We start from the raw sequence: 16686 nt of genomic DNA on the forward strand, positions 1-16686 counted from the left end.
TATGCAAAATGGCACTGCTTTCGAAAAACACTGTTTCCTTCCAGTGCATATACCGGTATATGCAGTCTTCTTTTTTTGCCACCCAAGCTCCGTTTCAAGTCCGGTGATCGAGGTATATTATGCTCGGCAGGCCGCGAAAGAGAGCCCGTTACCTGGACCCCTACTCGCGTGGGTAGAGCGAAACTGAGCACCCTGGGATGCGAGCAGCTTTTTAGTACTCCCGGGTCCAAAATCTCACCACCAGGCCGGGATGATCAAAACGTCTGCCGGGTCTGCAGCCTACAAACGTGGATCTGCCGACACTGTGCTGTCGACGACATGTCCGGCAAGGCACCTCCTTGCAGCTTGCGTGAAAGCAAGGAACGCTTTTTTTTTAGAAAGGAAGCTTCTTCTCCAAAATTTAAAATTTTTGAAAATTATTCCTTCTGAAAATATCATCGCGTTCTTGACCTCGAAGCTGACTGCTGAATGCGATTAGGAAAGAAGATTCCTGAAGATACACCAGACTGATTCTGGCAAGCCGTCTGTCGTCTAGATATGCAGTTGTTCGTCATGCATGGTCAGCAATCTTCCTCGTTCGTCCTTTCGTTTTCCTGACCACGATGATGACAAGCAGCTCTCATGCTCAGGTTAGTGCTGTACTTGTATGTCTGGGCACACAACACATCTGAGATTCACCCACTGACGTTATCGAACTGAAGAATGCAGCAAGGGTTCCTCGGATTCTCTTGATTTCGGAACAAATTTCCTTCACTTTCACCCTCTCAGTCTCTTCCCCATGCCCTCCATGCATGCACAATGCAGCTTGCATTTCAATTGCTGTTTTTTATACTTTGGCAGTGCCTCTGCTACACTTTCATATAGAGTGAGGTCCTGTAAATAGGATCGAACATTGTTGGTGGTGGTGTGTGTGTGGGGGGGGGGGGGGGGGGGGGTACGTTTGCAGCCAGGATGTAGGAATGACACTTCTGCACAGCAGGTGGCAATAGTCAAAACTGGTCACTCTACAAATCCCATACCTGCCAACCTTTGCAAACCTGAGATCCAATGACATACCTAGGCATGAAAATGTGTACAAAAGAAGCTCGCGGTGAGGCATGGAACTAGTGCACTTTTGGGTGCCTATTACCGCCCTCGATATCGGGACGGTCCCGGCCAAATCGGGATGGTTGTCAGGTATGAAATCCCAACCGAGAAAACCATTTAATTAAAAGATAAACTCGGCCAGGACATAGCGACTTTCTGTTTGCCGGGGGGGGGGGGGGGGGAGGGTCATCGTCCGCAATATTGGTAGAGTTACGGTTACATTGTATATGTAGATACATGTGCATCAGGGATTCATAGCACCTGGGGAGACGACATGAGACCTAAGTACCCAAAACGTTGTGAGTTTTGACCCCGGATGGGGTAGTTCTACGTGATCTGTGTTTCTATAGACCTTATTCGATAACGTGATTTTTGGACTCGCCTCCAGGGATTTGTTGTAAGCTGGGGCACGCGTACGTGAAACGAGTGGCAAGAAAGGCCCAGTTCGTACAAGGGAGTAGTAAAATACCGGTATTTTTCTACTCCTATGTTCCCACGCCGAGTCCACTGTGCACTGAGTGCAGGTCTCTTGCCACTCCCTGGTTCCCGGGACCCTGGTTCACGTGATTGTGACGTTTATTGAATAAGGTCTACATGTATATGCGGGCATGCATAAATCAACCCTTCCACAAGGACGGCTCAAACAGGCAGCCAAGGAGTGAAAATTTCGCTCCTGGGGCTAGGAGTGAAACGAAGGCCTCAATTTGCCAGATGAACCTTCTCCATCGAAACGAACGAAGGTGTCGAATAATTCTTTTACCAGTTCACAGTTGCCGTTCACGCGCACTCCCCGGGGTGGGGGGGGGGGGGGCTACTATGCACTTGTAGTGATACTTACCGTAAGCCAAGTGGAACACGACTAGTTGACTGCACAGACTACAGTACAGTATACATGCACATGTATACAGTGAAGATCAGTGCGTGCATGCCTGCCATAATCGTATGTTGACCTTCGTTCGAATTGAAAAGAGAGGGTCGTTTCGAAAAAGAAAAAAAGCTCGATGGAAGTATGATGCTGCTGACAATTCAAGACTCACTGAAGTCGCCTTTCTGGAATGGATCATGCACTCTAGGTTCATCCAATTGGATATGGACTCAAATCATTGTTACACCATTATTGTTTGGTTAGTTATTGTACATCCCATAGCATGTACAATCAACCTTGTGAATAATCTACCTCGGGTTTACAAAACAACTCGCAAATAACGACACAATCTTCAGATCTAGTGAACATTTGATTGCATACTTCCAACCTCACTGTTGTGTCCTGCTCAAGGCAGACCAACTCTTCGAAAGATGAGAATGAATCATCAGTAAAACGCAATGGCTTTTAAAGGGAAGCTGGCTGCAAAGGCGGCTTGAAAGGTGACATGTGAATGTGTTATGTGCAAGGCGCCAGAGGTACAGCAGTGCAGGGCCTAGGGTGCGAACAGCAGCACTAGCAGCCTGAGTGCCAAGACCCGTGCAGGGAAAGGTGCTACAATATCACCACATGCCCCCTCGGCTTAAGTGCGACTTGGGAGCACTAACACAAAGAAAATCCTGAAACTGAAATTCGAAAATCACAGCGTAGCGCACAAGCAACAAGGAAAAAGCAAGAGAAGCATGCCCAGTCAATCTATGCACGTGGCCGGAGGAACCGTCTGTTCCGCCAGAAGCTGGACCCCGTCACTGTCTGCACTGTGTAGCTCCGTCCTCTTCTCGTGCATTTTGTGACCGTTCCTTCCATATCCCAGCGTTTTGAAGACTGGTTCTGGATCCATACCTTATCGCCTACGTGCAGAGGGGGCAGAGGTTTGCCAAGCTGGGATGAGACCTGCTGGGGAGCACTGCGGCTGTGGGCAGCGTACTGCTGCAGATTTGCAGGAAGTGTGGGAACCTTGGTCCTCGTTGGCCTTCCAAACAGCAGCTGGGCCGGGCTTGCTCCTCCTGCACCAGGCGTGTTACGCCACTCCAGCAACCCTTCTCTGAAGGCACTGCTGTTATAGGCGTCACCTTTGCCAATTTTCATTAATAAGTGCTTCATGGCCTTGACCGCCGCCTCAGCCGCGCCATTTGACTGAGGATTGTACGGGCTACTGGGGTCGTGGCAAATGTTCCACTCTGAGCAGAACGAAGCGAACGCTGAAGATCTGAATTGCGGCCCACCATCCGTCGTGAGGCGCGTAGGAACGCCAACGTCCGACATCCACTGAACGAGATGTTTGGTGACGTCAGACGTGGTAGCCGATCTCCCACAACGCCCAACAAATGGCCAGCCGGAAAACTTGTCGGTGAGAACCAGGTACTCAAAGCCGCCTAGGGAGAAGAGGTCCGCCGCTGCATCTTCGAACGGTCTGGACGGACGACTGTCAGAGAGGAGCGGCTCAGAAGGTTGGGAGGGGAGCAGCGTGATGCAGGATCTGCAAGTCTGGACGACGTTCTTAACGTCATTGGAGATCTGGGGCCAGTACACTGCTTGCCTGGCCCTGCGGAGTGTGCGGGTCTGTCCCTGATGAGAAGCGTGAAGTTGCTCCAGCGTGGTCTGGCGTAACCTTCTGGGAACGACAATACGGTGGCCCAACAACACTATGCCGTCCTCGACCGACAGGTCATGCCGAACCTGCCAGTACGGGTGCAGATCGAGGTCCAGAGCAGCCTTGTCCACCGGAAAGCCGTTCTTTACGGCGCTCAGCAGCTTGAGGTATTCCGGGTCCGTCGAGCCCTCCGCCCGCACCTTCGTAATGCCAAGGTCGGGGAGGACTGTATGGCCTGTTTCCTCGTCCTCTTGCGACAGCTGACGGAGAACACAGTAGCAGTGCTCGATTTCTTCCTCACCAGCTTCATCGTCAGGGTCTGGTGCACTTACTGGGTGTCTCGACAGGCAATCTGCGACCTTGTGATCGGCACCCGGTCTCCACTGAGCCACGAACCGAAAAGGCGTCAGCTTCTCCCGTAGTCGCACGATTCGTGGAGACGTCAACTCATCCAGCGTCTTAGCATTCAGGATAGGAATGAGCGGCTTGTGATCGACTAGCAGCTCGAAATCAGCACCGGCCAGGAACAGTCTAGCCTTGTGGACTGCCCAGACTACCGCCAGCAGTTCAATCTCCGTTGCAGAGTACCTGGCCTCGGTCTCAGTGACGTGCCGTGAAGCACATTGCACTAGACGCCACCGCCCGTCCACTTGCTGCTGCCACAGTGCCATGCCGAGACCGTTTGACTGCGAGGCGTCTGTCTCGAGACGAAGCGGCTGTGCAGGGTCGAAGGTAGCCAACACTCGAGGGCTTACCAGCTCCTCTAGTATAGCTGTAAATGCCTGCTGCTGCGGATCCTCCCAGATAAACTCATTCTTTGGAGAGAGCAGAGAGCGGATCGGGGATAGAAGCTCCGCTAGTCGCGGCGTGAACGCGTCGAACTGCTGCACGAGTCCACAGAAGGATCGGATATCAGTGCGGTTGGTAGGGATTGGAAAGTTGTGTAGATCCTCCACCAAGCTTCGATCAGGACTGTAGCCGTCCGGCGTCACCACGAATCCGCAGTACGATGCTCTGGGTGCCGCAAAGACGAATTTGCGGCGGTTCAGTGTGATTTGGTTCTCCGAGCAAAGCTTGAGCACATTGCGAACCCTCTGGGTGTGCGCCTCAAGCTCAGTGTCGTACACGATGACATCCTCTACCACTTTCTGAAGATTCGAAAACCCGGCGAACACTTCGTCTCCTCTCCGGTTGTGTTCGTCACCTGCCGACACCAAGCCCATGACGTTCCGCTTGAAACGGTAGGCACCCCATGGCGTCATGAACGTTGTGAGCCTGGTGCTATCGTCGTCGAGGGGTACCTGCCAGTAGCCATGGCGAGAATCTAGGGTGGTGAAGTACTGCATCCCCATTGGGATCGACGCGACGACTTCCCGAGGTACTCGGGTTGGGTATGCCGGCCTCTTGACCCATTTATTTAGACCCGTCAGGTCCACCGTGATGCGCGGCTCACTGGAATTCTTCTTAGGGACCACCACCAGTGGGTGGCACCAAGTGTACGCTTCGCCGACAGGCACCTTCTCAATGACGCCCTTGCCCACCATGTCGGACAGCTGGTTCTGCACAGCGTCCCGCCACCTGAATGGGATGGAGCGAGCGCGATACAGGCGGCATGGCGACGCGCCATTGATGAGCTCGATGCGCATCGGCTCACCGCTCATGGGCTTGAGCGGGGTATCACAGAACACTTCTGGAAACTCTTCCAGCAACGTACGTCGGATTTCCTCAGCCGCCGTCGACGCAGTACCTACTGACGTGTCTGCGACTTCGGATGCTTGCTTCCGAGGGATGGAGATGTTTGCCACGCTCTGTACCCTTAGACGGGAGTGAGGCCATCCATCCTCGAGAAGCCGCAACTTCATGCACGTGTCCTTGCTGAGCAGAGGTGTCTTCAGCTGCCGGAATACGTGCAGGGTCGACACGGCGGTAGTGTCGCTCAAAGACAACTGAGCCTCGAGCTTGCCCATGGAATCCAAAGCTGTACCGTTAGCTGCCTTGACATCAGCTGTGTCCGGCACTAGATTCATCCTGAGGCTTGGGTCGATACCATCCAGGTCGGTAAGACTGATGGCGTCCACATCCGCGCCCGTGTCCGGCAGCCACCCGATAGCGCTTGACGATCCTCCCTGGATCGCGACGCCAACCGTCACCAGCTTGTTCCTAGAAGGACCAGCCTGGTTGACAAACAGCGAGTCGACAGACGTCGTTCCTGGTGAGGGCGAGGTCCGCTGTCGACAAACCCTAGCAAAGTGACCCACCTTGAGGCACAAGCGGCATGTCTGGTTATAGGCCTTGCATTGGCCCTTGGGGTGAGTCTCCCCACAAAACCTGCACGTGCCTACGTCCGACTTCAGCGTCTTTGCCTGCGCCTGCTGACGCTTGTAAGTGGACTTCGTTGCCGCCGCCAACGCCAGGTCGGGCAGCTGCTCACCGAGGCCAGATTCCGTATTGGTAGAGGATTCGTATGCAGAGCATATCTGCATGACCCGATCGAGCGATAACTCACTGGCATACTCTTCTTCGAGCACCCGTCGTTGCATCGCTCGATCCCTTAGGCCACAGACGAGCCTGTCGCGGAGCCGGGTTTCCCGAAGTTGGGCCTCATGGCCGCACAGTGACCCACATCTGCCGCACTGCAGACTATCTGGGTAGCTGCACGCATCATGCAGCTGAGACAGACCCGAGAAGTACTGGCTGATACTCTCACCTTGTCTCTGGCTCCTGCCATGGAAGGCCTTGCGGTCCAGTAACGGGTTTCTTCGCTTTCTCAGGAAAGCTTCCAGCTTCTGGATGGCAACCCGCTCATCATCGCCGTCGGCTATGGGAACTACGCCCGCCTGCCACAGCCGCACCCAACCGTCATTGAGAGCTGTACGGAGAACTGCTTGCTGTGTAACTGTACCTGCGTTTCTGCATAGCCCAGTCAACGACACGTAGTCAGACCACTTGACTTTCCACTCGAGGAAACCAGCTAGGTCTATCGAGTCTGGACTGGGCAGGTGGGGTATTTCCGCTCTCCGGGCCCACGGCCCTGCCTCTGGCTGTCTTGAGGTGGATGGTGGCGGGCCGCTGCCGGCAGGCTGGCTTGACTGCGCCATTGTGAGCCTAAGCAGAATCTGCTGCTGCTGGCTGAGGGAATGGACAATAGACTGCAGCAGGCTTCCTTCTTCTTGAGTTCCTGGCTGCATCTGCTCTGTCAACCCGTCGTTGATTGCTGCTGCTTCCTCAGCCTTGGCCTTGACAGAGGTTCGTGTCTTTCGCTGCGCCATGTTGTGTCCTGCTCAAGGCAGACCAACTCTTCGAAAGATGAGAATGAATCATCAGTAAAACGCAATGGCTTTTAAAGGGAAGCTGGCTGCAAAGGCGGCTTGAAAGGTGACATGTGAATGTGTTATGTGCAAGGCGCCAGAGGTACAGCAGTGCAGGGCCTAGGGTGCGAACAGCAGCACTAGCAGCCTGAGTGCCAAGACCCGTGCAGGGAAAGGTGCTACAATATCACCACACCATTATTGTTTGGTTAGTTATTGTACATCCCATAGCATGTACAATCAACCTTGTGAATAATCTACCTCGGGTTTACAAAACAACTCGCAAATAACGACACAATCTTCAGATCTAGTGAACATTTGATTGCATACTTCCAACCTCACGAGTAACAACAATGCGAATAGCGACACTTTTCTCATTCACAATCGAGGGTCAGTATTCCCCAGGTTGACTGCAATTGCCAATCAAACAGGAGGGGCGAAAGTCGACCACGGCTGAAAAGGCATAAAGAAAAATTAATGTATATCATGAGCTAGATGGCTGAAGGAGGAAGTAGGTTTTCTGAGAAAGCAAGAAACAGAGGTGAATGAAGCACCAGGTCTGTCCATGCAGTGGATAGAATTATTGCATTGAAAGACAGGCTCTTTACATCAGCTTGCTACTATTATACCTACATTTGCTTTCTGCCTTTTTCATGCAGGATTCTGAAAGCTGGAGCAGCTCTGCTTACCTCGACCACTGAACTTACAACTAACTTCCAACCAAGTACAAGGCAATATTATGATGAATCAAGCACGCTTGCCATCATGTCGTCATTGCAAAGTACATCGACAACATAGATTTGGTGCCGACTATGTATGATGTAGAGTGTGCTCTATGTATCTATACTACTGATTGGCCTACATTGTACTTATGTGGGCTGAGAGTAATCGATTGTGCTATATGGCAGTTTACTTGTATGTCATAGATGTTAACATTGCACACAGCTTCTGAAATGCTTTCTGTTGCACTGGCCTACTGCGGCCCACTGCAAATAGATTGTAGTGGCATGGGCCATGCCATAATTATAGTAGTATACCGGTACTACACCAACAATTTCACTGGTGCACTGTACTTACTGGTACGAGTAGATCTACATCATGCACAGCCTTGTCACTGCTTTTCTCATTTTTTATTAATTTACTGTACTGTACACATTTTGGCACAGCTCTTCCACAAAGAGTTACTAGTATTTTCTTCTGCATACCTACTGTATACAGTGACCTGACTGGTAACATCTATGGCTGTGAAATCACAAATTTCTGGGTTGACAGCCTCGAACCTATACGATTTGTTTCTAAGAACGTGCTATAAGAAATTTTCTATTGAAGTATTCTACTGTAGCTCGCAGGACATGGAGTGCAATTACGTAAAGTTTGGAACACCACTCTTCTGTGATTTGGATGTCAAATTATGAAATTCAGTGTGTGAGGTAAACCCATGCATGGCATACACTGCTATAGTATGACTCGGGGTAAAGTGTTCCAACGCATACTCATTATAGTGAATAGTTGTGTGACCAACGTTGTTGCTGCTGGATAAATAGTACATATTCTGAGATAACTGAAGCTACACAGCCATCTAATGTTCAGACATGCATCGAAGGGGCCGTAACGAGATCTGCAAGGCATGATTCTATACCTGTATTTGATGCTCTCTAGCCTAGGACATTCACCTGCCTCATTTTCTCTGTGCTGCATTGATGAGTCCATTAGTAACTAAAGGACGAAACAGCATGCTGTCTGCAGATTGGTAATTGTGTAAAGACAGACGTGTATGTAGTGGTAAAGCTCAGATACATGTGCAACATAACAATCCCGGTGTTTGACAACAGCACAAACCTACACCGCAATTCTTAATTTTGGGCTGTGGTGTTCTTAGTATTCCAGGTTGGATGTTCTGTAGGCTTCCACGTTCTTGGGCGCACGACTTTACTGTGCCGAAGAATATTTTCAGCCAATGAACCCAGAGCTTGGTGGCAGATGAGTGCCATGGAACAGCCTTTTGCATGTGGCTTTCACTACATGCACATGTATAACGTTCAATTGATGCGGAAAAATCAGACGAGGACTTTTGCAGTTATGAGCAAGGTCCCCACGAATGGTCATGTCACTTCACAGAATACATGAACTGATAGAGTAGACCTCGGTCCCCTCAGAGAACGCTTGGGGAAGTCGGGTTCAACCATAGATTTATACTTAACAGAGAACGCTTGGGGAAGTAGGTTTCAACCATAGATTTATACATAATATTCTTTACAACAAGGATCGATGTGTTCCTTCGGATGCCCTTTATCGACTTTCACACACTTCTCCTCTCTCCTTTCGTCATAAGCACCATCTCTGTACACTGGTTCATAAAATATTTCTTCATAAAACCCCTTCACACATAATGGAGTACAATTGGTTTTCGACAAGCTCAACCCGTAACGCGCTTATCCTGCCTCTTGTTAAGTCAGCCCGGTATCTAAAGCCCCCCTTGTTTTCCGGTTATTCTCATTGGTTAACTGGGGACATGTCCAAAACCATACTAAGTACTTGAGCTGCTCATGAGCCCCACAATTATCAGGCCCGCCGGTCTGGTTGGTCAGGTTATCACCAGACCAACTTGTTGGCCACCAACAAACGTTTCCTACCGTGGAGGACGTGTGTACCCGCCATGAAACTACCGGACCAATCAAAAACTGCTTCCGGCGGTACTGATTATAGTACAGGTTTAAGTTAAAAAGCGGCTCCATTTTGTCATACATTAAACCAACTCTGTCATTGCTATGCTACTCAAAAAGAGTAGTGATGTTTATTCACAAATGAATCACAATGCTATCAGAGAAATTCGATATTCTCCAATTTTAGGGGCACTGCAATACTATCCAAAATTAATGCTGCATGGTCATTGTTATGAAGCAGTCACCTCAGTACAGCAATTAAACAGGCTGATTATGTGAACGAGATTCACGGCAAATCTTCTTCCATCAGTGCTGTTCAGTCTTGAGTGGTCCACTGAGACAGGAAAACAACCTGTTCGGTCCTTCCATACGAGAAACAGAAATTGAACATGTTCCAGGGTGGAGGTGGCGAGTATCGGCAATGTAATGCACCTTTAGGCCAACATGACCATCATTCCGACATGGATTTTCAAACACCTTCGCTCGTGAGAGTGCCTCAGAGTGGTATTCATCAACAGATGGCAATCCTGTAAAACACATGAAAAGACATAGCAGCAACAGAAAGAAACCTAATGTTATAGAAACGAATTCGAAAAACAAAGTCTACTATTATTCTAATACAGTGAACCAAGGTACAACCACACTCCAGGAGGCAAGCAAAAGAGCATATAATCCGAAGGTTGCGATGCCTGTATGTATTGTATTTATGTATTTACGGATTCTCCACAGGCTAAATCGAGGGAGTCTTTGTCATGCCACACTGGATACAACATGCTACCAGAATCACTTTCCCCAGAATTGATGATCTTTTCTTAGGGTGTTATATAAGAAACATCTGTAGCCACTTCATCTTGCTCACGAAATCATACACCACCACACAAACGGGTCCTTCGGCTATTATACTTTGGGTGGTACATGGTGATGTATGATATTGATAATCTATTGATACCATATTCAAGTCTGACTCTCACCGTGAGATCCTGGCAACAATATTACCTGGTACACGACATATTCAGACACTGACATAAGCATCTTTTTGGAACAACAGGTGTGCCTATCTGCTAGTGTAATGTGACACACATGCAGAACACATGCAGAATCAGTCATAGCTAATTTTACCCCCTCACTGTTGTATGCGCAGACTCCACTTCGCGGTGTCAAGTACTCTTCTTTCGGTGGGCTACTCCACTAAGGCGCTTGTCTAAAAGGACTCACATTCATCCTGCAAACCAACACGACTTGCATAGTTTTCACTGTCGGCCAAAGTGCGTGCATTGCACACATTGAGATTCACTCCCTCCGTACAGGCCAGTACAGAGCTGCCCACCAATTGAGTCTGTTTTGCGTACTCAGACTTCTGATTTTCCGTATCTTGCAGTGTTTTGCGTACTGCCGTGTACATTGCATGCATACTTGCACTGTAATGTTTTTTGACACGCACATGCATGTCGGTGGCTGCATTTGGTAGTGTAAAACATGTGTGACTTGCACTCACGACATTATTATATTTGTGCTACATGTACATGTTGTTGTGGTACGGCATGCACTCGCTTTGGTACAAGACTATTCATCACTCAGCTTACACTTGCAATGCTTCTACACAGCTGATTGATCCTCTCCGATTTTCTATACCATTTGCTCAATTTCTGTAGTGCGCACAAGGAGTGATTTTCCGTACAAATACAGAAAATATGGAGGGCTGGTACTTGGTAGCACTGCTAGTATGGTAGTACCAGGCTAAGCTGGCTGGAAGATCAAATACTTCTTTGGTTCTTTCAGTCATTTTCACGACATATGTTTTCTTTATCATGATCCCCGGGGTGTGACATTCTTATGAATGCAGAAACTCAGTCTTTCTAACCGAGTCTCACGTGCAATGTGAATTTGTTCTTCTTTTCTTCACAATGCCATGTATCGATTCATCGCTTCTTCCCACCCGAGATCCTATGCAACAGCGATTTAAAGATTGGCTTTATCAAATAGTTAATTCAGAGAGAGAGGATCAGTTGTGGATGCTGTGACAGCATAGAGTGTAGATTGGTGTAAACATCATTGCCCAGCAGAACCGTATTCACAGGGATCTGCGTTTAGCATATGGAAGCTATTTTTTTAGAATTTGTACACGTCCAATAAGCCTGAAGAGAAGAACACCTAACTTAGACTGTCCTAACGTTATCGAACGCACTGCCAAAGTAAAAACAACATTTGAAATGCAAACTCGATTGTGCATGCATGGAGGGCATGGGGAAGAGACTGAGAGGGTGAAAGTGAAGGAAATTTGTTCCGAAATCAAGAGAATCCGAGGAACCCTTGCTGCATTCTTCAGTTCGATAACGTCAGTGGGTGAATCTCAGATGTGTTGTGTGCCCAGACATACAAGTACAGCACTAACCTGAGCATGAGAGCTGCTTGTCATCATCGTGGTCAGGAACACGAAAGGACGAACGAGGAAGATTGCTGACCATGCATGACGAACAACTGCATATCTAGACGACAGACGGCTTGCCAGAATCAGTCTGGTGTATCTTCAGGAATCTTCTTTCCTAATCGCATTCAGCAGTCAGCTTCGAGGTCAAGAACGCGATGATATTTTCAGAAGGAATAATTTTCAAAAATTTTAAATTTTGGAGAAGAAGCTTCCTTTCTAAAAAAAAAAAGCGTTCCTTGCTTTCACGCAAGGAGGTGCCTTGCCGGACATGTCGTCGACAGCACAGTGTCGGCAGATCCACGTTTGTAGGCTGCAGACCCGGCAGACGTTTTGATCATCCCGGCCTGGTGGTGAGATTTTGGACCCGGGAGTACTAAAAAGCTGCTCGCATCCCAGGGTGCTCAGTTTCGCTCTACCCGCGCGAGTAGGGGTCCAGGTAACGGGCTCTCTTTCGCGGCCTGCGGAGCATAATATACCTCGGTGATCGGTGGTGAACTCGATGATCTTTGGCCCGAATCCTCATAGGCCGCACGGTATGACTCATTGGAAAGTCCTCTAATGCTCTATACGCCAATACGGTAGATCTACGGTACATCATCATATGCATGCTAGCAGGGAGTCGTAAAATACGACTCCCTGCATGCTAGCGCGTCTAAGCGCGATTATAGGTGACGAAATAGGTTTGCGCTGCGCGTGCGCCGAGTGGTCACGCATGCGCATCAGCTGGCGCCAAGTGATTGTGCGCGTGCGCATCCGGGGAAGGTTATGCGCATGCGACACCGCCGGCGCCGGAAATAAGAGTAAGTTGTACGTTTGTACGAATGATCCATTTGTACAAAAGTTGTCCGTTCCGGAAAAAAGTTTCATTCAGTTGAAGTTGTTTGAAGGAAGCAGTTGTCTCTTCTTTCCACGTTTTGCAAAAATGAAGGTTCTCATTGCTTTCCTCGCGCTGAGCGCTTTGGCTCTTGCTGCCCAGGCTCAGAAGAATGGAGAGGGCTGTGTTCTCTGCAAGTATGTCTTCAACATCTTGGAGGATGAGCTGAAGAACAACAACAAGACGGAGGCCGAGATTGAGGCCGCCTTGGACAACGTGTGCTCGCGTTACCTGCCTTCTTCCATCTCTTCTGAGTGCCAGCAGCTTGTCAACGAACTCGGTCGTGAGTTCCTGAAGAACATCGAGTCCGTCACTGCCGAGCAGTTCTGTGAATACACCAAACTGTGCTCCGCCACCAAGTCCTTGAAGGATCTGACCATGATGCGCAAACTCCGTGGAGAGGAAGCATGCCACATCTGCGAGGGTGTCTTGACTAACGTCCACAACGCTCTCTCCAACCACGCCACTGAGGCCGAGATTGAGAAGGTCCTGTCTGAGGTATGCACCAAGGTCCCAAGCGCCGTCCGCACCGGATGCCATCTGGTCGTCTCCCTGTATGGTGAGAAGATCATCTCGATGCTCGCCAATGATATCAAGCCCGCTGTCATTTGCAAGGACATCCACCTTTGCTAATAAACACACTTAGATTTGTTCTCTCTGAGTGACATTTTTATCGCTTTTTCTAAAAATTCGATCGTACATGTATCCATGTGCCCGCCATATGTTGATTTGTATTTATCAAGTAAAAAATGGTCGTAAAATCGGTTGGTCTTGTGTTTTGGGGCCCAGTGGCAGCATGTGCTAGTACGTCGTTGGCGACCGTGTGCCAATGGGAGCTCTGGCCTGGACGCACGTGTATGGCTTCGCAATGAGTGGCCTCCGTGTGCCATTGGATGCATTGCTTCAGTTCAACAGCCTGATGATGTTTTCAAGTGAGTGTATCGTCAGTCGCAAGTGCATGCATGTATATGTGGCTGAGTAAAGATCTTGTTGCGATTGCTGATTTATCGGCATACCGTAATTCCGCGTATATACAGTCATGTTGTATTTCTGATGTATGCCTCGAGACATGAATGGGATGGTCTTCATTATGATCCTCTGTGCAAATTATAGTAGAAACCAGGGAGAGTAAAATACGTATTTTACTACACCCTGGTAGAAACCACGAACCTACGATTGGTCTATTTGGTGGTCTACAACACTGTACTGTGACTGCGTGCAGGTGAAATTGAAAATGGTTTTTGTTGAAGTCATAACTCATTGTAAATTGGTTCACATCCGCAATACAGCTGTACCAAGACTGTATAAAGACTTGGCAGTACTATAAAGTCTTTTCTGGCAACGTAATACACGTATTCTAATTTCTTGTGAAATAATATGGGCCACAGTCAGCTAAAACATGTCTCTAGCTTTGGGGTTTCGTAAATGTTTTGAGACATGACGGGATTGAACTGAGTAAGTTACTTGAGTTAAGCGGGATTCACAGAAGCTTTTTTGCGATGCGACGCGTGCGATGCGAACTCGCGAAATACCATTCACAGAAGAAGTCAGTGATGCGACAAAATCTTGCTGATTTGGCTACGTCACCATGATATTCGCGCGGTTTGATACAACTTGTACAAATTTATAGGCAACTCTTGAACCTTTGTACAACTTTGCTGTAGAAAAGGTCAAAATCGTACGCCAAATCGCTTGTCGCATCGCATCGCAGAAGTTGAGCCAAGCTCAACTTCTGCGATGGCCTGCGATGGCCCAGTTGCGGCAGTTGCGTGGGGTGCGACAAGGCTGCGATTTGGGGTTTTCCCGGTTTCGCGCCTGTCGCATCGCAAAAAAGCTTCTGTGAATCCCGCTTTAGTAGTTACTTGACGAACTTCGTTCTCACACTTACTTATTTGGCGGGGTAGTCCAAGCAGCTGGCGAGCAAAGTGAGTTTTTCTGTACTGTAAGGCTGTGTTTACATGAGAAATTTCAACCCGGGTCGAGTTCAGCCCGGGTTGAAAGTCTGTACGATAGACAAAATAGGTGAGCGTTTACATGAAGACAGTTGACCCGGGTCAAATACTGATATGCCGCCAAAATTCCACTTCTAGAGTCCTGTATGGTCACGTGAATCGTTTCGCGCGAAATTTGCATGTGCAGTGCTGTTTAAACCTGGCGCGAGATACGCACAGTACGATATCTTTGACCCGGGTTGATTTCAACCCTCCCCCCAAGGGGAGGGTTGAAATCAACCCGGGGCGAAATTTCAACCCGGGTCAAGCGCAATGCGTCATGTAAACGCGCCATTCATTTTGTGTGCATGGCGGGTTGAAATCTGACCCGGGTTGAAACCCCTCATGTAAACACAGCCTCATACAGTTTAGGCCATTCACACGCGTGTGACCAGACAACACTGGCAAACCGTGATCCAGTTCACACGGTATACGGTGCGGGGCAAACTTTGCATGTGTCAATGCGACCACTCACATCACAGCCGGGTCATGTACGTTGAAAGTGATACGTGGGTACAAATGGTCAAAAAGCGACAATTTCTCACCTTTCTGCATTTTACAGTACGCACTTTCAACAAGTTCAACCGACGCTTTTTTTTGCTGGCGTGCAAAGTATAATCGTGAGCACAAGGGCCCGTGCCCCAGCGGCCAAGTTCAAAAATCCGTTGCACACGTGTGTCCAAGTTAGTTTATCGTATGCGAGTAAGTGTCCTTGGAAACGGTACGATGAACGTGAGTTTGCACGTCGTGTGAATGGCTCACTTTCATCGTACCGTTTCCAAAGACATTTACTCGCATACGATAAACTTGCACACACGCGTACGCGTGCAACTGATTTTATCTTGGCCGAGACCCGTTTGCTCGCGATTATCTTTGCATGCGATCTGCGCGATTGTCTTTGCACGCCAGCAATAGTGTCGATTGTTGACAGTGTGTACTGCAAATGCAGTGCTTGAACAAAGGAAAATTCGAAATTTAACATTTCCCGGCATTTTCAGGAGGTCACTATGGATACATTTACGGTTGCAAAGTTTGCCCAGCACCGTGTGAACTGGATCACGGTTTGCCAGCGTTATCTTGGACACACACGTGCAAGTGTTAACGCGTCGTGTGAATGGCCTATCAGACATGTTTTAGCTGGCTGTGGCCCATATTACAAAAGCACTGCTGACATGTTTGCTGCGGGCCGTATACGCATAGGAAATATTACTGGACCTGCTGTTGCTCTTGAAGAGCAAAAGTAGTACAATCATGTAGGTCTACAGGTGGAATCCTAATACTTCAAGACTTAGTACTAGTGCAGTAAAACTCCCCATATATAATCTGGGCAGGTTGGGACCGAGAATTGCCCATAACTCAGAAAATACATACCGGTACTACAAGAGTGAATTGTTTATACTTTTTTATTTCGACCAGTCCGCTACTATCATTTCGTCTTGGGGATTAGACAAGGGGAAGTAGCCATGTAGGGGCGTGCCCGCCTTTCCGCACCGGGAAAGCTCTTGATACTTTAATCTATCCTGCGGGAAAATCGCAGAAGAAAAGCTCAAAGTTCGCCGCCCAATTCTGCAGTCAATATTGGAACAATTGGCGGCAAAACGTGGTGAATTTGCAACATGTCTTGGTTAGTATGCAAGTGGAATGGCCAATCTACTGGTTTGCCTGCCAGAACACAACCTATAAATTTTTCATTAAGAAGAGTGTGTGCCATTGTGTAAACTGTGTAAACTGCAGGGAATGCCCTACACATACATGTACATGTACGTGGAAGTACCAGTATGCGACGTGAACGGCTCACAACCAGGGAGTAGTAAAATACT

The 16686-nt window shown here is 48.7% G+C and overlaps 1 protein-coding gene and 2 long non-coding RNA genes across 3 annotated transcripts; 2 read left to right on the plus strand and 1 right to left on the minus strand.

Annotated features, from left to right (window-relative positions):
• Positions 1 to 409: 409 nt before the first annotated feature.
• LOC135807075 (uncharacterized) lies at positions 410 to 8295 on the plus strand. Its single transcript, XR_010551438.1, has 2 exons — positions 410 to 629; positions 7570 to 8295. It is a non-coding gene; the product is annotated as an uncharacterized LOC135807075 (long non-coding RNA).
• Positions 8296 to 9628: 1333 nt separating this feature from the next.
• LOC135807076 (uncharacterized) lies at positions 9629 to 12465 on the minus strand. Its single transcript, XR_010551439.1, has 2 exons — positions 11966 to 12465; positions 9629 to 10100 (listed from the first exon to the last, which is right to left on the minus strand). It is a non-coding gene; the product is annotated as an uncharacterized LOC135807076 (long non-coding RNA).
• Positions 12466 to 12847: 382 nt separating this feature from the next.
• Positions 12848 to 13640, plus strand: LOC135805068 (prosaposin-like). Its single transcript, XM_065319059.1, has one exon. It carries the CDS (start codon positions 12924 to 12926, stop codon positions 13506 to 13508), a length of 585 nt encoding a protein of 194 aa, XP_065175131.1. The 5' UTR covers positions 12848 to 12923; the 3' UTR covers positions 13509 to 13640.
• Positions 13641 to 16686: the final 3046 nt, after the last annotated feature.

Source organism: Sycon ciliatum, chromosome 1, assembly GCF_964019385.1.
Source record: "Sycon ciliatum chromosome 1, ocSycCili1.1, whole genome shotgun sequence".
Taxonomy (NCBI): Eukaryota; Metazoa; Porifera; class Calcarea; order Leucosolenida; family Sycettidae; genus Sycon; species Sycon ciliatum.

Bases quoted from the DNA above. Each gene is read 5' to 3' on its own strand.
- LOC135805068 (XM_065319059.1), top strand. From the start codon at position 12,924: ATGAAGGTTCTCATTGCTTTCCTCGCGCTGAGCGCTTTGGCTCTTGCT.